Source organism: Castor canadensis, chromosome 3, assembly GCF_047511655.1.
Source record: "Castor canadensis chromosome 3, mCasCan1.hap1v2, whole genome shotgun sequence".
Lineage (NCBI taxonomy): Eukaryota > Metazoa > Chordata > Mammalia > Rodentia > Castoridae > Castor > Castor canadensis.
Genome location: NC_133388.1, coordinates 103,163,439 through 103,189,616, shown reverse-complemented (window position 1 = coordinate 103,189,616; position 26,178 = coordinate 103,163,439). Strand labels below are relative to the sequence as shown.

At 38.1% G+C, this 26,178-nt stretch overlaps 1 protein-coding gene across 3 annotated transcripts in view; it reads left to right on the top strand.

Annotated features, from left to right (window-relative positions):
* The window catches only part of Ube2v2 (ubiquitin conjugating enzyme E2 V2), a 63,148-nt gene extending 45,342 nt beyond the window's left edge, over positions 1-17,806 (top strand). For all 3 annotated transcript variants that reach the window (XM_074068493.1, XM_074068492.1, XM_074068494.1), the window contains one exon: positions 13,125-17,806. In XM_074068493.1, coding sequence (XP_073924594.1) covers positions 13,125-13,271 — 147 coding nt within the window. In that variant the 3' untranslated portion in view covers positions 13,272-17,806. The remainder of the gene's footprint in view (positions 1-13,124) is intronic.
* The last annotated feature ends 8,372 nt before the right edge of the window (positions 17,807-26,178 follow it).

The window sequence follows — 26,178 nt, the reverse complement described above, 5'->3', positions numbered from 1 at the left end:
ACAGACCTGACCAAAATAGAAATACCCCATGACATACTATCATTAAAACAACAAGTACAGAGACTAGAGAAAGAATATTGAAGGGTGTGAGACAGAAAAAACAAATAACATACAAACCTATCAAAATTACAGCACACTTCTCAACAGAAACATTAAAAGAAAGAAGAGCTTGGGGAGAGATCTTCCGGGCACTGAATGAAAATAACTTCAACCTTACGATACTCTACCCAGCAAAACTACCATTCAAACTAGATGGAGCAATAAAAGTCTTCCATGATAAGCAGAAACTAAAACAATATGTGACCACAAAGCCACCACTGCAAAAGATTCTTCAAGGGATTCTGCACACAGAAAGTGACACCCAACATAACCATGAAAGTGCAGGCAGCACCAAACCACAGGAAAAGAAAAAGCAAGAAAGTAGTAACATCAATTTAGCTACACACAATCAAACCCTCAACCAACTAAGACAAGTAAATGACAGGAATCACCATATACCTGTCAATACTAACACTTAATGTCAACGGACTTAATTCCCCCATCAAAAGGCACCGTTTGACAAAATGGATTAAAAAGGAAGATCCAACAATTTGTTGCTTACAGGAGACCCATCTCACCGACAGAAATAAGCATATAAGCATATATAAGCATAAATAAGGATGAAAGGCTGGAAGAAGATTTACCAAGCCAATGGCCCCCGAAAACAGGCAGGAGTAGCAATACTTTTCTCCAACAAAGTAGATTGACCAAATGAGATAAAGAAGGACATTCTGTACTAATAAAAGAGGAAATAGACCAAAAGGAAATAACAGTTACCAACCTGTATGCAACCAATGTCAGTGCACCCAATTTCATCAGACATACTCTGAAAGACCTAAAAGCATATATTAAAGAAACAGAGTGGTTGTGGGACACTTTTAACACCCCATTATCATCAATAGATAGGTCATCCAAACAAAAAATCAGTAAAGAAATGCAAGATCTAAAATATACAGTAGATCGAATGGACCTACTTGATGTCTACAGAACATTTCATCCAACTTCTACACAATATACAGTCTTCTCAGCAGCCCATGGAACCTTCTCCAAAATAGATCATATCCTAGGGCACAAAGCAAGCCTCAGCAAATATAAGAAAATAGAAATTATACCACGCATTCTATCAGATCACAATGCAATGAAACTAGAACTCAACAACAAAAATAAAGACAAAAAAATGCAAACAGCTGGAAACTGAATAACTCACCGCTTAATGAACAATGGGTCATTGATGAAATAAAAGAGGAAAATAAAAGGTTCCTGGAAGTCAATGAAAATGAAAACCCATCCTACCAGAACCTACGGGACACAGCAAAGGCAGTCCTGAGACGAAAGTTTATAGCCATGAGTGCATATATTAAAAAGACTGAAAGATCTCAAACAATGGCCTAATGATACATCTCAAACTCTTAGATAAACAAGAACAAGCAAATCTCAAAACAAATAGAGAAATAATAAAAATAGGAGCTGAAATCAATGGAATACAAATCAAAAAAAAAATACAAAGAATTAATGAAACAAAAAGTTGGTTCTTTGAAAAAATAAGCTTGATAGATCCCTGGCAAACTTGACTAAAAGGAGAGAAAAAAACCAAATCAGTAAAATCAGGAATGCAAAGGGGCAAATAACAACAAACACCATGGAAGTCCAGGAAATCATCAGAGACTACTTGGAGAACCTGTATTCAAATAAGTTTGAAAATCTTGAAGAAATGGACAGATTTCTAGATACTTATGATCTTCCAAAACTGAACCAAGAGGACATTAATCACCTGAATAGATTTATAACACAAAATGAAATTGAAACAGCAATCAAGAGTCTCCCTAAAAAGAAAAGTCCAGGACCTGATGGATTCTCTGCTAATTCTATCAGACCTTTAAAGAAGAACTGACACCAACCCTCCTTAAACTGTTCCATGAAATAGAAAGGGAAGGAAAACTGCCTAACATATTTTATGAAGCCAGTATTACACTTATCCCAAAACCAGGCAAAGATACCTCCAAAAAGGAGAACTATAGGCCAATCTCCTTAATGAACATTTGATGCAGAAATCCTCAACAAAATAATGGCAAACTGAATTCAACAACACATCAAAAAGATCATTCACCACAACCAAGTATGCTTCATCCCAGGGATGCAGGGGTGGTTCAACATATGAAAATCAATAATCGTAATAAACCACATTAAGAGAAGCAAAGACAAAAACCATTTGATCATCTCAATAGATGCAGAAAAAGCCTCTGATAAGATCCAACATCATTTCATGATAAAAGCTCTAAGGACACTAGGAATAGAAGGAAAGTACCTCAACATTATAAAAGCTATATATGACAAACCTACAGCCAGCAGTATACTTAATGGTAGAATGAAACCATTCCCTCTAAAATCAGGAACAAGACAAGGATGCCCACTATCTCCACTCCTATTCAACATAGTCCTGGAATTCTTAGCCAGAGCAATTAGGCAAGAAGAAGGAATAAAAAAATACAAATAGGTAAAGAAACTGTCAAAATATTCCTATTTGCAGACGATATGATCCTATACCTTAAAGACCCAAAAAACTACTCAAAAGCTCTTAGACACCATAAACAGCTATAGCAAGGTAGGAAGATATAAAATCAACATAGAAAAATCATTAGCACTTCTATACACTAATAATGAAGAAACTGAGAAAGAATACATGAAAACAATGCTATTTACAATAGCCTCAAAAAAAATCAAATACCTTGGTGTAAACCTAACAAAAGATGTGAAAGACCTCTACAAGGAAAACTATACACTTCTGAAGAAAGAGATTGAGGAAGACTATAGAAAGTGGAGAGATCTCCCATGCTCATGGATTGGTAGAATCAACATAGTAAAAATGTCTGTACTCCCAAAAGCAATCTACATGTTTAATGTAATTCCCATCAAAATCCCAATGACATTCATCAAAGAGATTGAAAAATCTACCGTTAAATTTATATGAAAACACAAGTGGCCACGAATAGCCAAGGCAATACTCAGTCAAAAGAACAACACTGGAGGTATCACAATACCCGACTTCAAACTATATTACAAAGCAATAGCAATAAAAACAGCATGGTACTGGCACAAAAACAGACATGAAGACCAGTGGAACAGAATAGAGGACCCGCATATGAAGCCACACAACTAACCAACTTATCTTTGAAAAGGCGCTAAAAATATACCATGGAGAAATAGCAGCCTCTTCAACAAAAACTGCTGGGAAAACTGGTTAGCAGCCTGCAAAAAACTGAAACTAGATCCTTGTTTATCACCCTATACCAAGATTAACTCAACATGGATCAAGGATCTTCATATCAGACCACAAACTCTAAAGTTGGTACAGGAAAGAGTAGGAAATACTATGGAATTAATAGGTATAGGCAAAGACTTTACCAATGGAACCCCAGCAGCTCAGCAACTAAGAGATAGCATAGATCATAAAACTTCATAAAACTAAAAAGCTTCTGCTCAAAAAAAGAAATGGTCTCTAAACTGAAGAGAACGCCCACAGAGTGAGAAAATATTTGCCAGCTATACATCAGACAAAGGACTGATAACCAGAATATATAGGGAACTTAAAAAACTAAATTCTCCTAAAACTAATGAACCAATAAAGAAATGGGCAAATGAACTAAACAGAACTTTCTCAAAAGAAGAAATTCCAATGGCCAAAAAACACATGAAAAAATGCTCACCATCTCTAACAATAAAGGTAATGCAAATTAAAACCACACTAACATTCCACCTCACCCCAGTTAGAATAGCCATCATTAGCAACACCACCAACAACAGGTGTTGGCGAGGATGCGGGGAAAAAGGAACCCTCTTACACTGTTGGTGGGAATGTAAACTAGTACAACCACTCTGGAAAAAAATTTGGAGGCTACTTAAAAAGCTAGACATTGATCTACCATTTGATCCAGCAATACCACTCTTGGGGATATACCCAAAAGACTGTGATACAGGTTACTCCAGAGGCACCTGCACACCCATGTTTATTGCAGCACTATTCACAATAGCCAAGTTTTGGAAACAGCCAAGATGCCCCACTACTGACGAATGGATCAAGAAAATGTGGTATTTATACACAATGGAATTTTATGCAGCCATGAAGAAGAATGAAATGTTTTCATTCGCAAGTAAATGGATGGAGCTAGAGAACATAATTCTGAGTGAGGTTAGCCTGTCCCAAAGGACCAAAGATCGTATGTTCTCCCTCATATGCGGACATTAGATCAAGGGCAAACACAACAAGGGGATTGGACTTTGGTCACATGATAAAGCAAGAGTATAGAAGGTAGGTATGAGGATAGGTAAAACACCCAAAAAACTAGATAGCATTTGTTTCCTTGAATGCAGAGAAACTAATGCAGATACTTTAAAGCAACAGAGGCCAATAGGAGAAGGGAACCAGGAACTAGTGAAAAGGTTAGTTCAAGAAGAATTAATTTAGAAGGTAACACACCTGCACAGGAAATTAATGTGAGTCAACTCCCTGTATAGCTATCCTTATCTCAACTAGCAAAAACCCTTGTTCCTTCCTATTATTGCTTATGTTCTCTCTTCAACAAAATTAGAGATAAGGGCAAAATAATTTCTGCCTGATAGTGATGGGGTAGGGTGGGATAGAGAGGGGGCGGAGGGGGAAAGGAGGAGGCCATGGGGAAGTGAGGGGGCGGGGGGAAGGGGGGAGGAATGACCCAAACATTGTTTGCATATATGAATAAAAGAAAAAAAAAGCCAAAGAAAAAAATTTAAAAAAAAAATTGGGTTCTTGGCCTTTTATTATTTAGTTGTGAGAGCAGGTGTTCTACCATTTTTTTACTTTCTCCATGGTATGATTTGCACTATAAAAGTATTTGAGCCTTGTTTTGAAGTGGGGTAGCCCTTTATTGCCCAGTCTGGTCTTGAACTTCTGCATTCAAGTGATTCCCTCACCTTATGCTCCTCAATAAGGGGGATGACTGTCATATATCACCCATGGCTGGCCAAAAGTTTTTAATTAAGAAAAATACATTTATAGCTTCAATGACCATTGCCAGTTTGCCTGCTGTGGGGTATATCATATTCCCAGCAGCCACCTATGGGTGTGCTGGTTTCCCACACAGCCTTGCCAGTAGAGCACACTATCACACTTTTGGATTTCTGTCCATTTTAACAAGGTATTAGGAATCCAACCCAGGGCCTTGCACATGTCAGGCAAGTACTCTACCACTGAGTTATGTCCCTAGCCCCAGAGCCTCAAACCCTACAGTACATTGTGTGGTACCCATACGTTCTTACATTAAGAATGTACAATGCATGCACATACAGTTGTGAATGAATTGCTCAATTCAGAAGAGATCCCTAGGCATGTAACTCTAATTCTGAATAGAAAATTTACATGGAGTGGAATGGTGGGAGGGAATTGGGGAAATCTGCAGCTGCCCAAAATAGAGAGGAAGAGGGCAGGCAGACGTGATCCAGGCTTTCGACTTCTGTTCTGGGCTGGGACAACAAAGGAGCTCTCCTTTCTTAAGCTAGTTCTCTTAATTGCCAAGGAGCCTGTGGTGTAGGGCAGGAGTATTTTAAAGGAGATTCAGCATTGGATATCAAGGCTTCTAGGAGGAAGGGACTCTCAGCAACATGGTTTCTTTCAGCTGCACCACAGGTTGGGATAGAACTGGTATCTTTTATTACTGGTTTTCTTATTTCTAGCAAAACAATAGGCAGCATTTTATCAGATTCACAGCACACTCCAGTCCTGGTTTGCAGCAACAGAAGATTGCTGAAGCAACAATAGTGGGTGGCATAGCACGAAAGGCCATGATTACTGAGAGTAGCAGGAGGGTCTTCCTGCTGATGGTTCTCTTTGATGTGCCCATGTTGATACCTCTGGTGACTCTTTCAGAGGTGTTTAATTTTGATGTAGCCAATTTATCTACACTTTGTTTTGTCAGATGTGCTTTTGGTGTCATGTCTAAGAAACCATTGTCACAAAGATTGGCTTATTTCCTTCTGACACATTTATAGTTGTAGCTCATAATTTAGGTCTGTGATCCATTTTGAGTTATTTTTTTTGCGAATGTTATGAGTTAAGGGTCCAGTTTTATTTCTTTGAATGTAGATGTCCATATTTTTCAGGACTATTTGTTGAAAAGATTATTTTTTTTTCCATTGAGTTCGCTTGCCCCTTCCCCTTTGTTGAAACACCAGCAAATGTAACGATTTATTTCTGAACTCTCAATTGTCTTCTATTTATTTGTATGTCTATCCTTAGGAAAGTACCACTGAAGAGTTGTAGTAAAGGTTTTTTTTTTCACGCTTGCTAGGCCGGTGCTCTATCACTTGAGCCACTTGCCAATTCTTTTTTTGTGATGGGTTTTTTCAAGATAGGGTTTCAGGAACAATTTGCCTAGGCTAGCTTCCAACAGCTGTCTTCCTGATCTCTGCCTCCTAGTAGCTAGAATTACAGAAGAGAGCCACCCATCTGCACTCAGCTGTAGTAAATTTTGAAATCAGAACTTTTCTTTTTCATCTTGCTTTGCCATTTCTGGGTTTCTTGCATTCCCACACAAAGTTTAGGATCAATGTGTTCGTTACTGCAAGAAAGAAAGATAGTTGAGGGTTTTGTTTTTGTTGTTGTTTTATTTTTTTTCTTTTGAGACAGAGCCTCTTTATGCAGCCCAGGTTGGCCTCAAACTTGTGATCCTCCTGCCTCACCCTCCCCAATGCTGGGATTACAGAGGAGTATGACCATGCCAGGCCACTTGAAATTTTGGTAGAAATTGAATTACATCTGTGGGTCAGCTTGAGGAATATCGTCTTCTTAAAATGATAAGTCTTCTGATCAATGTACACTTAGATCTTTAATTTCTGTCTGTAATATTTTATAGTTTTTAGTGCATAGGTCTGATATTTTTTGGTCCTATTATAAATGGCATTGTTTTCTTAATTTTTATGTTTAGGTTCTTCACTGTAATTGTACAGAAATACAACCATTTTTTCCTGTATGTGTATTCTGTATTCTGCACCTCTGCTGAGCTTATTTATTTATTCTAGTGCTTTCTTTAGGGGATTCCTTAGTATTACCTATATGCAAGATCATGTCATCTGCAAAACTTCTTTCTTTTCAATCTGGTTGCCTTTTACATCATTCCTCTGTCTAATTGTTCTGTCTAGAACTTCCAGTACAGTGTTGAATAGATGTGGCAAGTACAGGCACGCCAAACATTCTTGTCTTTACTCTTGATCTTAGAGGAAAGCATTTTTTTTTTCCTTAACTGTTAAGGATAATGCTGAGTGTATGTTTTGTAAAACACTACTTAAATGAGGCCAAGGCAATTCCCTTCTGTTTCTAGTTTGGTGAATGTTTTTATTACTAAAGGTTGTTGGATTTTGTTAAATGCTTTTGTCATCTGTTGAGATGATTATGTTTTTAATTTGTTTTTGGTGGTACTAGGTTTTGAACTCAGGGCCTCACACTTGCTGGGCAAGTGCTCTACCACTTGAGCCATGCCTCCAGCCCCTTTTGCTTTATTTATTTTTAAGGTAGAGTCTCATATTTTTTTGCTCAGGCTGTCCTGGAACACAGTACTCCTACTTAGTACACAGCTTTTGTATAGCTGGGCTGACAGATGTACGACACCATGCCCAAGCTTCTTTGTTGAGGTGGGGTTTCCCTGAGATTTTGCCTGGGCTGGTTTCAAACTGCTATTTTCCTGTGAGCCATCATGCTTGGCTATGATCCTAGTTTTTGTTCTTTGTTCTACTCATACGGTATATTATATTGATTTTCAAAAAATACTGAATGTATCTGGTTTTTTGGGATAAATCCCATTTGATAAATAATCTCATATGTTCAAGATCAGCCATAAGTGAGAGTTTATGGCCTCTTGGATCTTTTTTGAGCCTGTGTACAACTTTATACTTAATGTGGTATCTTATGGTAGAGCTTTACAATGCCTCTGTGAGACATCTCATTCCCAGCTTTGCTGCTTAAGTATTTTGGTCACCTTCCTGTTTGTTCCATCTGCTATTGACAAATGCTGAAGGTAGGAGTGGAGGAAGGATAGGCAGGTCCAGTGGGTAAGCTCTGATGTTAGATTTTAAAAAGGTGCCAGTAATCCTAGCTGTATGGGAGGTTGAGAATCTGTGATCCTGGTTTGAGGCCATGCCAGGCAGTTAGACCCCATCTCCAAAATAATCACAGCAAAATGAACTAGAGGTATGGATTAAGCAGTAGAATGCTTGCTTTGTAAGCACGAAGCCTTGAATTCAAACCCTAGTCGTTTTTACCCCCACTCCAGAAATGGGAATGTATAAGCGGTTTTCCAGTGATTGTTACACAGCAAGGTGCCAACAGTTAGTGGATCTTTTTTTGTGTGCATGTACTGGGGTTTGAACTCAGGGTCTCACAATTGCCATGCCTCCAAACTCAGAATGGGTCTTTTCTTTTTCTTTTTTTAATAAAGAAAGCAAAGATTTATTAAGACACTGTTTAAAAGAGAAGAAAATGGTGGGGGCAGCTAGGCTAGTGCTCTATTGCTGCTGGAATGAATCTTTAAAGGCGCTCCAGCTCCATTCTGTCAGTCTTTGACACTGGAAGATTAATTAAGCATAGTACGTAGAATACATTGAAAAGAAAAATCTGAAAACAGGTTAGGAGTTCTTATGTAAATTCCAGTTTGATAGGACAATAAGTAAAATGTATTTTAGCACAAAATAAATGAATTTCTGCTTGAGATAATTGTCCCTATTTTGGTCAGTGGCATTGGAAATAGGAACTTTCTGCCTTTATATCAGTAAGAAATAATTTATAAGAATGCTTATAATGTAGTCACTTAATATAACATTTCTTTTTTGTTAGCATGTATCACTTGTACAAAATAATGGATTTCAGCATGATATTTTCATACATGTATATAGTCTACTTTGATCATATTTACCCCCAGTACCCTCTTTTCTCCTCCCCCCTTTTCTCAAATAATTCCCCTCTACTGTCATGTCTTTTTGAAAAATTTTACTGTTTTTATTTTTTCATTATCATATTATTGTACTGGGGGTACACTGTGACATTTACAAAAGCTCTTGCAATATATCATAATTGAATTCACCCCCTCCATCATTCATTCCTTTATTCTCCCTCCTCCCATTCCTGGAATAGTTTGAGTGTGTCTCATTTTTTCACTTACATACATGAGTACATATTTCCAGCACATTCATCCTCCTATACCCTTTCCTTCTATCCTCCCCCTCTTACTTGTTCCCCCTCTCCCAGGACCTGCTTTACCTTCCTGTTCTCTGTTTTTCAAAAAAAGACATTTTTGTTTGTTTAAGATGGCTATACAGGGCGTTTCATTGTGCCATTTCCATGAATATATGTATTATAACCCAAATTGGTTCATCCCCTCTATTTTTCTCCTTTCTACCTTACTCCCTTTCTTACGGTGATTTTAACAGGTTTAAAAATTCTATGTTAATTCTTGTATAGAAATTACTTCAACCATATTCACCTTCTTACCTTCCTTCTATTACCCGCCTTCTCCCTTTAGGGATCTCCCCTAAGTGTGACCTGTTTTTCATAATATTGCTTGCATTTATATTGGGCCTATATTCCATATATAAGAGCAAACAATTGGCTTTTGGCTTTCTGAACCTGGCCAACTTCATTAAAGATGTTCTCCAATTCCATCCATTTAACCTGCAAATGACAAAATTTCATTCTTCTTTATGGATAAATAAAATACCAGTGTATATAAATACCGTATTTTCTTAATCCATTTATCAGTTGTGGGGTATCTTGGCTGTTTCCATAGCTTAGTTATTGTGAATAATGATGCAATAAACATGGGTGTGCAGGTGCCTTTATTGTAACCTGACTCACATTCCTTTGGTTATAATCTCTAGGAGTGGAATTGCTGGATCATATGTTAGTTCCAGTTTTAGTTTTTTGAGTTGACTCCATACTGTTTTCCATAGCAGCTTTACTAATTTATGTTCCCACCAGTGAGGGTTCTTTTTTCTCCACGTCCTCGCCAACATTTCTTGTTTGTGTTATCAGTGATAGCCATTGTAACAGAAGTGAGGTAGAATCTTAATGTGATTTTGATTTGCTTTTCATATGGGCAGGGATATTGTTGTTTTGGTCATTTGGACTTCTTTGAAAAAGCTCTGTTTAGCAGCCAAGATGCCCCACCACTGACGAATGGATCAAGAAAATGTGGTATCTATACACAATGGAATTTTATGCAGCCATGAAGAAGAACGAAATGTTATCATTCGCTGGTAAATGGATGGAATTTGGAGAACATCATTCTGAGTGAGGTTTGCCTGGCCCAAAAGACCAAAAATCGTATGTTCTCCCTCATATGTGGACATTAGATCAAGGGCAAACACAACAATGGGATTGGACTATGAGCACATGATAAAAGCGAGAGCACACAAAGGAGGGGTGAGGATAGGTAAGACACCTGAAAAATTAGCTAGCATTTGTTGCCCTTAACGCAGAGGAACTAAAGCAGATACCTTAAAAGCAACTGAGGCCAATAGGAAAAGGGGACCAGGAACTAGAGAAAAGGTAAGATCAAAAAGAATTAACCTAGAAGGTAACATGCACGCACAGGAAATCAATGTGAGTTAATGCCCTGTATAGCTATCCTTATCTCAACCAGCAAAAACCATTGTTCCTTCCTATTATTGCTTATACTCTTTCTACAACAAAATTAGAAATAAGGGCAAAATAGTTTCTGCTGGATATTGAGGGGGTGGGGAGGAGAAGAAGGGGGCAGAGTGGGTGGTAAGGGAGGGGGTGGGGGCAGGAGGGTGAAATGACCCAAGCCTTGTATGCACATATGAATAATAAAAGAAAAAAAAGAAAAAGCTCTGTTTAGTTCATTTGCCCATTTCTTCTTTGTGTCATTGATTTTTTTTTTTTTTTGGAAGTTTAGTTTTTTGAGCTCCCTGTATATTCTGGTTCCTAATCCCTTGTCAGATGTATAACTGGCAAAGATTTTCTCCCATTCTGTTATCTGCCTCTTTAATTTGGTGACCATTTCTTTTGTTGTATAGAAACTTCTTAGTTTCACACTAGTCCCATTTGTCATTTCTTTCTCCTAGTTGCTGAGCCCACTTGAACTGAGGAAGTCATTGCCTATGCATATTAGTTCCAGTGTATTCCCTGCTCTTTCCTGCACTAGCTTCAAAGTATCAGGTCTTATATTAAGCTCCTTAATCCATTTTGAGTTGATATTTGTAAAGGGAAAAATACATGGATTTAGTTTCAGTTTTCTGTATACAGATACCAGTTTTCTCAGCAACATTTGTTGAAGAGACTATCTTTTTTCCATTTGTGTTTTGGGCACTTTTTCTAAAAATCAGGTGAGCTTAGCTGCATGGATTCATACCTGGGCCTTCTTTTAATCTAGCTTCTGCATATGAGAAAAAACATGTATTGTTTTTCCAAGTCTGGCTTTTTTCACATAACATAATAATCTCCATCCAGTTCCATCCATTTTCTTGCAAATGACATAATTTTGTTCTGCTTTATGGTCGAATAATACTCCATTCTTTATCCATTCATCCATTTATGGGCATCTAGGCTGATTCTATAACTTGGTTTTTATGAATATTGTGGGTGTGTAAGTATCTTTTTTTATGGTGACTTAACATCTGTTCGGGTATATACCCAGGGGTGGTGTATACATACATACATACACACACACACACACACACACACAATTTTTTTTTTAGATAACCATTTACATTTCTACCAACAGTCTATAAGGGTCATCTGTCTCAATCCTTGCCAGCATTTGTTGTTGTTTGTTTTCATTATGAAAGCCATTTTGACAAAGGTGAGATGGAGTGTAGTTTTCTTTTTTTTTTCCAATTGTTTTATTTGTTTTTGGCAGCACTGGGGTTTGAACTCAGGGCCTCATAATTGCTAGGCAGGTTCTCTTACTGCTTGAGCCACTCCACCAGCCCTGGAGTGTAATTTTCATTTTCATTTCCCTGATAGCTAAGGATGCTGAGCATTTTTTTGTATATTTATTGGCCATTTATACTACTTTTGAGAACAGTCTCCAATTCATCTGCCCATTTGTTGATTGGATTATTTGTTCTTTTGGTTTTTAATTTTTTGTGTTCTTTATGTTTTTGGGATATTAGTCTCCTGTCAGGTAGCTGATAAAGATTCTCTTCCATTATGTAGGCTATCTCTTCATTCTGTTGTTTCCTTTGCTGTACAGAAGCTTTTTAATTTTATGCAGTCCCATTTGTCAATTCTTGCTCTTATGTCCTGGGCTATTGGAGTTCTATTTCAGAAAGTCATTACCTATACCTACAAATGTTTTCCTGTCATAGTTTCAGGTTTCACATAAACTTGATACATTTTGAATTGATTTTTGTACAGGATCTAGTTTTAGTCTTCTACATGTGAATATCCTGTTTTCCCAGTATGATTTGTTGAAGAGGATGTTTTTTTCTCCTTTGTGGAAAATCATGCCTGGAACTGGGTATGCCTCAAGCGGTAGGGTACCTGCCCTAGGAAGCACAAGGCCCTGAGTTCAAACCCTAATATCATCACTGTCACCACCACTACTACCACCACCACCAAAAAAATGCTTGTCATTGAGAATCAGATGGCTGTAGCTGTGTGGGTTTATTTCTGGGTCCTCTATTCCATTGGTCTGATGACCAAAGTTTGCCACGTTTATTGGAAAATACAGAAAAGCACACATACAAAAAAAAAAAAATCCAGATTTTAAGGAAATTCCTATTAACAAGGAATATTTATTAAAAAATAAGGAATGTTTTTCCAAAATCTTAAACTAATTGTAAATTTGTATTTTCATAGTACATTTTTTGAATTTGTAATTTCACAGTATAACATTCTTAAGTATTTTAAAAAAATTTGTTCCATAGTACTTTATTATTTATTTTTGAGACAGCCTGTAGACTAGGCTGACCTCAAACTTGTGATCCTCCTGCCTCTGCCTCCTGAATTCTGGGATTATAGGTGAGTTTTACTATATCTGCTGTGGTTCCACTGTACTGTAAACTTGGAAGTTAACTGTACTCTTTTCCTCCCCTTTCAGGTGGATGCACGGAGCATACCAGTGTTAGCAAAATGGCAAAATTCATATAGCATTAAAGTTGTACTTCAAGAGCTAAGACGTCTAATGATGTCCAAAGAAAATATGAAGCTTCCACAGCCACCAGAAGGACAAACATACAACAATTAATTTTAGTGGATCTCAAATTTGTCTTAAATCAACAACCTTCTACTCATATTAGTGTCTTGATTAAATATCACAATGCAAAATACCCACACATTAAGTAAGAGAATTCCAGCTGGTAAACATGACCTGGACATCTGTAAGAATATATTTAATATATGTACACCCATTATGTTTTCAGGTAACGGGAGGAAAAAGGCAGCAGAATTTTTCTTTCTTATTAAGGCACTGTCATTTAAACGTGAACTGGGAGTACTCAAAATAGGATTCAGGTTTACAAGATGAAAGCATGGCAAGAAGTGTGAGAAACGTGTGCTTCTGAAACATAAAATCTCAAGAAGGAAAAACAGACATGGCATGCTTTATCCAGCTTAGTGAAAGAGCTGCAATAAAATTGGTTAAAGTAGCAGATACAATAAATATTGTCACAAATTGTGTTAATTTTTGAAGCAGTGTGGGCGCTGACTACTAGTAGTATCGACAGTATGTTCAGGATTGTTTTGATACCTGTATTTATAATAAAAAGACGTTGGGGGATCGATGAATTTCTGTTAAAAGATGTTCCTGTGTGTTATATGTAACAGACATGATAAATATTTGTTTACAGTCTTTGTTTAATAAACCATGCATTTAAGTCAACGAAAAGGAAATAGGTGTATGGATGATATATGGTTTTGAGATTCAAGATAGTCTTAACATGTAAATAAAATGTGGAATGTGTCTTCAGATACTGTGCCATTTCTATCAAATTGATGTAGTATATGTACAAAACCTTTCCAAGGTACCAAAAATCAAACTTATTGTAGCTTTTCATTGAAACACACCCTTTATTATGTATCCTGTTTTATATACTTGTGATTGGAATTTACAGAGTATTAACAAATTTATTTTCTTCTTTGCACAGAAGAATCCCAGTTACTGCGTTTCTGATTTGATTTCACCAGAAATAATAATAATAAAAAGCTCTTTGGGCTGGATTGATACCTCAAGATGTAGAAGAGAACACTTGCTTAGCAAGTGAGGGCCCGGGTTAAATCCCCAGTACTGGGGGGAAGATATTTGAATTACAGCAATTCTTATAGAATTAGATTACAGATTATTCAAGTGGACATTACTTTTTTCATATCTTTGTTTATTTTTCTGTGACATTTTTGGTTAATAGATTGGATTAATGGAGACATTTTGTCCTCTAGTTAATGCTTTTAAGACTAACAAGGGTTAATTTTACCCATTCTTCTCAGCTTTCACTCTAACAAATACCTAATTCTGTATTCAGAAATTCATTTATGTTCTATTTTTACCAACGTAACATGAGGGTTTAGGTCACTGTTTTTACTTCAAAGCAATAGATCTATTAGTTTGTTGAAAATGTCATCTTATGAATTCATCACAGAATATTGAAAGAAAGATAAAGGATCCTTAATAACTTTTACCCCAGAATATATAGACAGGCTAAAACCATGGTTGTCAAAATATCAAATTATATGTAAATTTTGTTTATAAAGTAAAGGGAAAGTAGTTGACTTTGGATTATTATTAAAATATTTTAGTGATTTTTTTTTATAGTATAATGACAGATTTCTGAAAAATACCATCATGTTTTTATGAAGCTAATCCATTGTTAAAGCCTTTAGCTAACTTTTCTTAGTCATTAGTCCATTAAAGTCAATAAGTTTATTTATTAATTTCAACATGGTTAGTCTATTTTAATTATCAAAGATGTCCTAAATACTTAAAAAAATGACACACAGAGAACATGCACATACATATTGGTACACATGTGATTTATTAGAATAGATTTAAAATGAATCTTAGAATATCATCTTAAAACTTTTTTAATGGTTAAAGAAGATCTTGTTGAATCACTGACACTATGCAAAGTCTGATGGTAACTGATAGTCAGAATGAGTCCTTAATAACGTCTTTTCCACTTTGAAACTATGTCCTGTCATACATGGCAGGTAGGAACTATTTGAATGCTGTTGACAGGCTGAGGATCTGGTACCTTGATTTCATGTCCTCTTTTCCTTTCTCCACACACACCATTGTGAAAGCCCAACATATGTTGTCAGAGTCAAGTCTATAATGTTTATTTCCCTACCTTTGTTTTGGGGATTACAGATCTCTACAGAAATCTGCATGCCAGTGAACGATCTCCAAATCAGAGTCCATTTTGCATGTCACAATCAAGATTTACATGGCAATTTAAGAAGAACAGATTGGTAGAAGAGTTTATAGACAGAGCCTTGTCAAATTTCACTAGCATTTCTAAGGTAGCTTTGTGAAGCATTTTTTCTTGTCTGTTTTGTAAAGTGGCTAAGGTCATAGTGGGCTGATTACTTTCAAATGAACTGTAAAATTGCCTTAGAAACTTGTTTAAAGGCTAGCAAGTGAGACCTTTGAGGATGATCATATTAATAAAGATTACAAAACTAAAATTCTTGTCCTGTTAGGTTAGTTTTATTCTTTAATGGTTTTAACTGATAACTAATTTTCAGAATTTTAATAATTTAAACTTTTTTCCAACTTTTTAAAGTAATGACATTTGTTTTTAGGGGTTCATGTAACTTTTCAGGATTTTGGAACATAAATACAGGGAAGGATCGTCAATCATATTTAAATCTTTTGGATTTAAAACAAGATGTATAATTTTATATTATCCTTTGAGAAACTTTATTAAAATTTTTTACACTTAAAATTTGAGTGTTTACACAGTAAATTAGTTTACAAATTCATGGTTTATTAGTCTGCATTAGTTACTACCAGTAGATTGATTTTAATGTTAACTGCCACTAAGTATATCTTAATAGTAATAAGTACATATGAAATTAGTATTATTTTGAAAAATTAAAGGACACTGCTGGAAAATATTAATGCCTTTTTCTTAGTAGGCTTAGTTTGCATAGCTTTGAGTGGTTCCAGTTAAGTGCATCATAGAAGGACAATACTGAGCTGTCTTTGGTCAAAACCATGTTAGCTCTTTTAATGAGCACATGACTGTTCTTATGTATATTTAAAAGGATATATGAAAAAGTCTAGTATCACATAATAGGATTTGGGGAAGGATTTAAGGAATTTTTTCACTAGGTTTTCCTTTTATCACTATACTTTTTAGATATAGGTAGAGTCATTTATTGCTGGCAAGAATTAAAAGACACTTAATTTTTATGGTAAGGATCACTGTAATTTTCTTGTACCAATTTGGGTTTTGTTATTTTCTCAAAAAGAGATTCTAATTCAAAGTTTTGGAAAGGTGAACATATTTTATAAAGTGGCAATACCACTGAAAGGATGCATATAATGCCCATAAAGGGCATTTATATTATTGCTAGGAACATTTGTGGTTAATTCCAACCCAGTATTGAGTTTACTAGAAAGGAAATGCTTGGGAAGAGAATTTTTTTAATGCTAAAATTAGTATGTCTTAAGTTGCCAAAGGGTATACAGAAATCTTAAAATAGTTCATATTATGGAATGTTGAAAATAGACATAAGTATTTTCTGAAGGTAGTCAATATAGAAAATAAAACCACCATATTGTGAAATAAAGGAGTTTTGAGAACTCATGGCATGATTTACATGATTTTAGAAAACACTGGATATGAATAAGTTGACCTGGTATTTATAGCCTTAGTAGGATGTTTTTATCTAAAAAGTTCCCTAAGGGTCTGTCTGCCCTATCTCACTTTTACATGTAGTCTGAAAGACCAGCCAAGATTTTTTTCTACAAGTTTAAAGAATCAGTGATAAAAGCCAAATCTTACTTTCTTAGCTTGGAAAGATTCTAGGAAATCATCCTTTCTCAAGTGAATAATGCCAAATGCCCTGGAAGAGTTTTGCAATGAACTGTGTGGTACCAAATGTTGACTTATTTTATCTTGTCCTTGTTCAGTAACTAGAGTTTTTGCAGCAAAGAAAGCAAAGTGTCTTCAAAGGAGGACTAATAGTTGGCACTAAGAAATCAGTAGTAGTCTTTGAGTAGAGAAAATTATTGAATTTATGTGAAAATCTTCAGTTGCTTGTTCCGTGTATTAGTTGAATAATTTAAAGAGATGCTGTTCAAAGATTACAAGGAAGTAATTCTTAACAGATGAGTCCATGTTCTTCCTCTAAACTTTTTTTTAAATAGGCTATTAATAGATTTCAAAGTAATCTGGAAAATTCTGTAATGAGATTTTAACAAGACATCCTCATATTAAGAGTAATAAAATTAGAACACTGAATATGTTTTTTGTCTGAAGTCTTTCACCTTCTTAACAATGATTAAGCCTGATACTTAACAAGTACTTTATTGTCCAAGGATAGGCTCTTACAATTCTAACATTTGTCAGCCTTTAAAATTGAAGAAAAAAAACTTTATTTGCAGTTGATGATTGACAGAGAAATATGTTGTTTTGTTCCTTCTGAAGTCATATTGGCCAAATAAATAATGATCATCACATGTCCAGATCATATTTGTTAGCATGAATTGTCTATTGCTAGAATTTTAAAATCTGAGTTGATTTGTAATGGTTTTACAAATAAAGTAGGTGATTAGCTTTTCTTCAGTTATCTTAATACTCATGTAAAAATCGGAACTGAGTTCCCATGAAAAAATATTGCCTGGGCTTCTTAATCTTCATTAATACATGAATCTGTTTAAGAAAAAGAGGAGGCAGGGGTGTTCAGTAGGAGTGCTTGTTAGCGTATTCAAGATCTGGGTTTGATCCCCAGCACCACAAACAAGAAAGCAAAAAGAATTCTTATGGATTCAGTATTACCTTGGGTTATTTTTGTCAAACATTTAATGTATGAGACTAGAAATACAGATGTATACATTTATGCTCTTAGCTCATTTAAGTTTTGCACTCAATTTCACAGTGAAAATTTAAAATAATATTGAGGATGTTATAGTTCTTTTTGAGATGTAAATATTGGTGTCATATCTTGTTTTTGTTTTGCTAATTTGCCATCTCTGGGGCTCATATTTTCTTATTCCTTTTTTCTTTAATTTCTTTTATTCATATGTGCATACAATGTTTGGGTCATTTCTTCCCCCTTCTCCCTGCCCCCTCCATTTCCCCCTGCCCCCTCTCCTTTTTTCTTGCCAAACATTCTTGTTACATATTTGACCTTCATTTGGTATAAGTACAATTATTAGGTCCACCTCTTTTTTTTTTTTTTTTTAGAAAACTAAATCTTGAGACTTTTGACTCCACTTTGAGACCAAAATTGATTATGAAGAATTTCAGAAATACTTGCTTTGTTGAGGTTGTGGCCCTCTATAGTAATAAAAATAATTTATCATTGGTGATAGTAAATGATGTCGTATATTAATAATTTTAAGCTAGAATGACACATTTTAATCAAATCTTTGGGTTTTGTTTTTTGAGATGGTCTCCTTATGTAATCCATGCTGGTCTTGAACTCAAGATACTCCTGTCTCAGCCTTCCTTAAGCCAGCTTTAATCAGTGATAGCTTAATGCTTGGTCATGTGATTTCCCTGAGCACAAGAGTTAGGAGTACATGTTGCATTTAACTGGTTTAGGTAAAAAAAAAAAAAAAAAAAGTTAAAAGTGCCACCACGTATGTGCATTACCGCTGTGCTTTCTTACACCTCCCTTTTAAAGGAGACATGGTCACTCTTAGGACCAGTTATGTCTCTGCTCATGTAGTCCTTCATTAAGCTTAGTTCTGTCAGTTTTCTTTCCCCATCCTCCTTGACATCAATACTAGTCATGAATTTGAAGCTTATTCAAAAGATTGCTCATCCATGAGCCATTTTCTATGTAAAGCCTAACTCGGTTCTAGTGCTAAACTCCTTATACCTGTGCCCTTTGTCCACTCTCTCGGCTAATTTATATACCTGTTAAGGCTGGGTTCCCTCCTAAACCTCTTTACTACTATAATCTGCAGATTTTTTTCTTACCCTCTCATTATTATCAGATTACAGTTCAGGGTTTTGGGGCTTGCATTTGAGAGTTTGTGTTCAAGCAACCAACTGTGGTAGTAGTGGCCATCACAGTGATAAAGTTGTAAAATTATAGATTTTTAAAAAATTATATCCTTTGAGATAAAATCTCCAAAGTATATTTTTGAAGCAAAGATGAGCCAAAATTAGATACCATTTTCACATTTGAAAATTTTAAAGTTCTACATTTTATTACTCTAGTAAAATACACAGTACGTAAAATTCACCATTCTAAGATTTAGATCTGTTTTCTTCTAATAGCTTTATATTATAGTTTTACCTCTTAAATTTTTCAGGTGGTGGGTCTATTTTGAGTCAGTTATTTCACCTGGTATGATATAGGTGATGCGCAGGTAACGTGCAGGAATTTTCAGGTGTTCAGAGTTCTTGGGTCCGTCTGAGAATGAAACCACAGGGGGACTCCAGCAGCAGAGGTCAGAAAGATTTATTTATAGAGAAGAGAAAAGCTGCATGGAGGCATGCAGGGGGACCTGGAAACTGTGGTCCTCTGGGTGAGGTTGGAAATTGGGTTTTACAGTCGTTTTTGTATTGCCCAAGGGTGCAGAAAGATGTTTCCTGGGAAGAAGTGTCTCCTTAGCCACTTACCACCTTTTGGGACCTCCTGCAGTCCGTCCTTCAGTTCTCCCCTCTTAATGATCACCTAACTGCTGTTAAGGATAAGGGCTTCAAAGTCTATTCAGTGACTGCTTCCAACTGAAAGAGGGTGATGAAGGTGCCCACAGCATCAGGGCTGACCATGAGAGGGGTAATCAAGGGGACCGTGTTAGTAGGTCATTTTCATCTACATCAGGGGCATCTGTAGTTTGATGCATTCTAGGTGAGAAGAAACAAACTTGATATGTAAGTTTAAAATGCAACGCCCAAAGACAAGTAAGAGAATAATGGCAACTACCCAGAAAGGGTAGGAACCCTGTCCTGGAGGGGAGCCAGATTTTATTTGGTCCCATACCTGTGTAGAAACCTGAGTTTCGAGAGACTGTTCCTGGGGCCACTTAACCTGTTGGCGAATGTGGTCTGCACGTTTTTCTACAATGCCTGAAGTGTTTATATATGTGCTTATATATGTGATGGCACATACCTCTCATTGTTTGGCAAAAGAAAGTTTAGGGCCAGGCGGTGGTCCATTACTATACAGGCAAGGTGCAACAAATACTTTCGCATGTCCTAATGTCAAGGCCTACCTGGTCTGAGGTGCCCTCTACTACTTTGGTTAGGTTTTTTGTAGTTACATGATTGGCAATAACCCCATAGCTTTTTCCAGCTCAGGCTACAATCAATGCTGTTACCTATAAAACTATTAGAGTAACCTCTCTTTTGAATTTAAAATTTCCCCTAGGTCGTGTAGGGGGCCCGTTTAGGAAAAGTATTTGAGCTTTAGGCACTAGAAGGCTAACTGTAGTGACTGCTCAAAGACATCCAGGCCATCCCTTGTCTACCTGATCTAAGTCTGTACTTAAGTAGCCAACTGGCTGGGGAATGATGCCCCACAGCTGAGTCACCACTCTCAGGTCCAGTCCTCCCTTGTTATAGACATAATTGAAACTTGTTCTGTACCAGGAGACCTAGGGCTAGGGCTGTCATAAGGACCTTTTTAAACTGATGAAATGTGTTTTCTGACTTGTCATCCCATTTAATAAAGGGCTGGGGATCCTTCTGTGCTTCCTTCAGGCTTTGATTGATATAAGGGCCTGGCTAGGTGTGCATATCCCAGGATCCAAATTTTACAGTATCCTGTCATCCCCCAAAAGACCCTCAATTGTTTTAGAGTTTAGGTAGAGGAAACATCAGGATTGTATGGTTTCTATCTTCTAGAGCCCTCATTTCCTTCTCTAGGACAAGGCCTAAATATGTAACCCTCCACTGACACAATTGGGCTTTTTCTTTAGAGATTTTATATTCTCTACCTGCTAGGAAGTTTAGTAAGGATTTAGTGGCTCATGAAATGACAGGCTCAATCAGTCCACAGAGGAGGGGGTCATCTGCATACTGTAGCAGAGTAGCTTGTGGATATTGCCACTATGCTAAGTCTTGGTTTGGAGCCAAACCAAAGTGTTGGGGGCTGTCTCTGAATCCTTGGGGGAGGACAGTCTACGTGACCTGTCCAGACTTTTGTGTGGGGTCCTCAAAGGCAAAGGCAGGTTGATTTTAGGGTGTAAGGGAATGCAAAAGAAGGTGTCCGGGCCAGAGTAGTGAGCAGTACCTGAGGTATTTGGATAGAAGTGTATAGAGATTTGGAACTACAGGGGCACCATTCCCACCCTGATCAGGCAGAGATCTTGGACTAGCCTTCATTTGCTAGGTCCCTTCCTGACACCAAGAATAGGAATATTATATGGGCTGGAGCATTCTATTAGCAGTCCCTTTCTTTTTAAGTCTTTGATTGTGGTAATTAGCCCCTCCTTAACTTCTGGTCTTAAAGGGTATTGTTTTTGATGGGGAAACCAATGTGTCCTTGGTATGAATTATGACTGGGACTACTGTTCATGGCTGTCCCACAGTATGTCCATCCATCCACACCGTAGAGTCTACTTATTCCTCTATCAGGGATATGCAAAAGTACCCCCAACTTAGATAGAAGATCTCACCCTAGCAGAGGAGTAGAGGTTTTGGGGACAATTAAAAAGAAGTGACAGAACTGGAAATCTCCACAAGAGCAGGCTAGAGTCTGAGTGAAACAACGCTTTAGGGGCTGGCCTGATATGCCCCAAATTGTAATTTTATTGGAGGACCTGGGTCCAGGAGAGAAAGGAATAGCTGAAATGCTGGCTCCAATATCAATAAGTAGGCTGACTTTGTGCTTTTCAATAGTAAGTATCACCTGGGGCTCCTATGATTTTTATAGTTGTTATAGGAGCCTGGATAGGAGTCCCTTGGACCTGTGATTAGGTGGGAGGCTCTGGCCTCAGTTCCCCTGAGAACCAAAGACAGTGTGCCTTCCAATAATTTCTCCAACAAATGGGGCAGGGTCCTAGAGGTGGCTTCCTCCAGGGGCACTACATACTAAAATGGCCTTCCTGTCCACATTGAAAACATGTCCTCTGGTTTGGAATGTACCTTGGGGGAGCCTATCTGAGGGCTGTGATCAGAGCCTCCTGCTGTTTATCCTTTCTCTTTTCCCTCTCCAGGTCTTTCTTTTCTTTTTCTAAGTCCCTATTATAGTATATGGATGTGGCTATACAGACCAATGATTTCTGCTCCCTTCAGCCACCGGTTTTTGAAGCTTTCTACGGATATCTGGGACAGTGTTAGAAATTTATCTTTGAGGATGATCTCCTATGACTCCAGTACAATGTTGGTATGCTTTTGTAAAGCATCCTTAAGTCTCTGTAGGAAAGCTACTGGGGTTTCTAAGGGTCCTTGCTGTGCAGCTGTGACTTGGAAGTAATGAAGGGGTTTTATCTTGGCCCTCCTTAGACTCTAAAGAATGCAGTGGATAAAGTGGTTACTGGTCCATTCATCCTTGTCATCTTCAGGGTCCCACTTAGGATCATACCTAGGCATTGCTTGGTCTTCTGTCAGAATTGGGGATTGGGGTTCTCTTTTAAATATCCAGTGTCTTTGTCTTTCATTTCCCTCCCCCTCCTCCTCCTGTGAGGGCCCAGTCTGAGATAGGGCTGTAGGGCCACATTTATCTAAGTGATAATCATCCCCAGCTGCAGCTGCCTGATCTAGTACTTGCTGTTTCTCCAGAGAAGAAAGGTTCTGGGATAACAGCAGCATTACATCCTTCCAGCTCAGTTAAAAGTTTCGGCTGACTTCTCAGAATGCCTGTTTGTACTGATCTGGGTTTTCTGTGTAATTTCTTAAATCCTTTTTTCTTTCTTTAAGTTCACTTAATCTAAAAGGAATGTGAGCCCTACCCCCTCCAGGACTTAACTGGAGGGGGTAGAGTCCTGTGGGATGATGTCGGGGGTGTGAGGTAGCTGGGTAAGGGAGTAGAGGGGGAGCTGAAGGGGCATCAACCAATCTACTCAAGACAGGATATATCCCCTGTTGCTCCCCTGGAGATTTGATTTCTGTCACAGGGGAGGCCCCCTTTGATATTGTTGGGGGCCCTTGGGCATTAGATGGTTTTATGGGTTCTGGTTTCACAAGGGAGTTTGGGGCTTTTTGTAAAGGGTCACCATGGTCTGTGTATCTAGCCTGCTTTTGCTCAGCCATTTTGGGTGATCTCTTAGGAAAAAGAAAAGTTGCATATATGGGACTTCAGTCCACTTTCCCTTTTTACAGAACATATCTAATTGAAGAGTGGTATTATAATTAGTGCTCCCTCCTTCTGGCCATTTCCCTCCATCTCCTAGAGGATACTGGGGCCAGAGCTGGGTGCAGTAAAACTTGAGTTGCTTTCATTGAAGACTCTGGATGAAGGTCTTTCCAAGGTTTTAGTAAGCAGGCAAGGGGGGATCATTCCAGGATCCTTGAAACTTGATTCCCCATCTAAAAAGGGAAGGAAAGGAAAATTGATCACCTTAACAGAGGTTTTCTCCTTTTACCTAGGCGTCTCCAGGTGAGGAGATTCTCTACATGGGAGAGGGCGTCCCTTTCTCCTGTGCTTTCCTGCCAATGCCACCTGTGGCTAAGGTCATGGGGGAGACATTTAGGTACATCTGGCTGCAACCACCCTGCTAGAGTGCCTCCTGATCAATTTTTTATCTATCTGTTTTGATTTGCCTATTTGCCTTGTGACCCAGGTACCTGGTTCTCCTCTACCAGCTGAAGGCTTGTAATTTAAAAACAACTCTATCAAAGTAACCAAGAGGGCTTGCATGGCCAGAGAGTGGACTCCTGTTGGAGGCATGGATGGGGACTCCTAATGAGGTAGACTTTTGTTCCCTTCATATGTCCTATGAGACATATGTGTATATATATATATTTTATGAAAATGGAGCGTCTGAAGCCATTTTTTTTTCTGCAGTAAGGGACAAAAACGGAGAAGACCACTGATTTCTCTATCCTTCTCTATCCCTATAACTCCCCCCCAATCCCCCCACCCCTTGCAGGGCATACTATGGAACCTGCCTAATGAGATCAATCAGATGCCTGACAAAACCAGTTAAGTCCAAGTTACAGAATAGAACTTTCTGGTGTCTGTTTTGGGAGATGCAGGGATCTCTCCCAGACTAGGCTGAAGAATGCAGCCCACTGCTGTTTAGAACAAAGTGGGGGGGGCAGGGAGGGAGGTCACTCATCCTTGTCTGAAAGGAAAGAGGGAGCAGAAGCTGAGGATTGGGGGAAAGAGTTCCCAGGCTCAATGCACAAGGGCTTATTGGTTATCACTGCTGTCCAGGTTGATCCTGCCTGAGGCAGTACTGGAACATTGGAAGGGAGTGGTGACCTCCACTCTCGGGTCATGGGAACCCTGAAGAAAGTGTAGAGATCTGATTTTCTGTTTGCTGTGGACGTGTCTGAACGGATCTCAAACTTATCCACCTTTGTAACCTCAGGGTGGGTCTGGACGTTGCATCTCCAGCCTTCAGGTGTCACTGGGTAGTTGCCCCAGCCAGAACACCCTTATAGTTTGAAGAGAGACTTTCCTTTCCACCAGCTGCTTTTGAACCTCCTTCTAAACAGATCAAATCTGAAAGGTAGAGCTCTTAAGGAGGGAGGGTACCAAGAGTTGAGAGGAAAAAAGCTTCAGTGCAGTGAGGGTTTAGCTCTGCCCATGTAGCATTGGCAATCCAGTATATGCCTCTGGCTGACCCCTGATTTCCTGGGTTGCCTGCCTTACAGCTGTAGAGGTCTCAGAGCTTTTCCTCAGGTTTCTGGGAGAGACAGAGAGAGAGAGAGAGAGAGAGAGAGAGAGAGCCTAAGAGGTCCACTGTAGCTAAGCCATGGCAGGGGGGGGTCTCTCCTGGAAGACAGACTCCATTGGACTGCCAGACAATCATGGCCACTTCCTAGGCAGTCCCCTCCAGTTTGGGACAACCTGTACCAACCTCAGGTGAAGAAGTGTCCCTTTGTATATTGCCAGTTATGATGCATGGATGACATGCAGGAATTTTCAGGGGTTCTTGGGTTCACTCTGAGAATGAAAGCACAGGTGGACTCTAGCAGCAGAGGTCGGAAAGATTTTTTTTGTAGAGAAGAGAAGAGAAAGGCTGCATGGGGGCACACAGGGGGACCCAGAAAGTGGTGTTTCCCTGGGTCAGGGTGGAAACTGTGTTTTATAGCTGTGGGTGGAGCTGTCTCTCAAGTGCAGATGTTTCCTAGGAAGGAGAATTGTCTCCTTGGCCAATTATTACCTTCTGGGGCCTCCTGCAGTCCATCCTTCAATTAAATATGCATAATTTTGTTAAAGGGTTTTCTGATACAGCTTCTTGTCTCCATGAATGTACCATATTAAATAGACATAAAGATTCTAAGATCTGTCAGCATGGGTATGGGTGACTTAGGGGCATCTCAAGAATATGAATCTTTTGAGAAGATTCTCCCTCATACTAAGCCAGTCACTTAGGATAAAAGTCATATTTTTACCATGAAGGAAGAAGCAGCTGCATAAATGATTAATATCCTCCTGAAGTTAATGTCTGTACATGAGAAATGAGTGTCTATGATATGTAGGGCTGTGTGCACTATAAGATGATATCAACCTTGACTTTCAGCTTCTTGCTCTCTCCTTGATTTGCAAATTCCTCCTCTTTTCTGGTCCCTTTTCACAGTGATGTGGAACTGAAGTGTTATACAACCTAGTAAGTGACTTGCTCTTTGTTTTGTTTGTTTGCTTATTGGTCTTTTGATTTGTTTTGCCTTTTTTTTCATTTAAAACAACCTGTTTGTGAAGGCAGATGCTTATTGCCATCCTACAGGATGCTAAACCCTTCAGCATCCCAGAAACTAAACTCTTCAGCAGCCACTGGCATTTGCCTCTAGTCAGTGACTACAGACTTGTTGGAGATTGTGGTTTAGAGTGCTAATGCAATAAGGCCAGAAATCCTTTCTGTC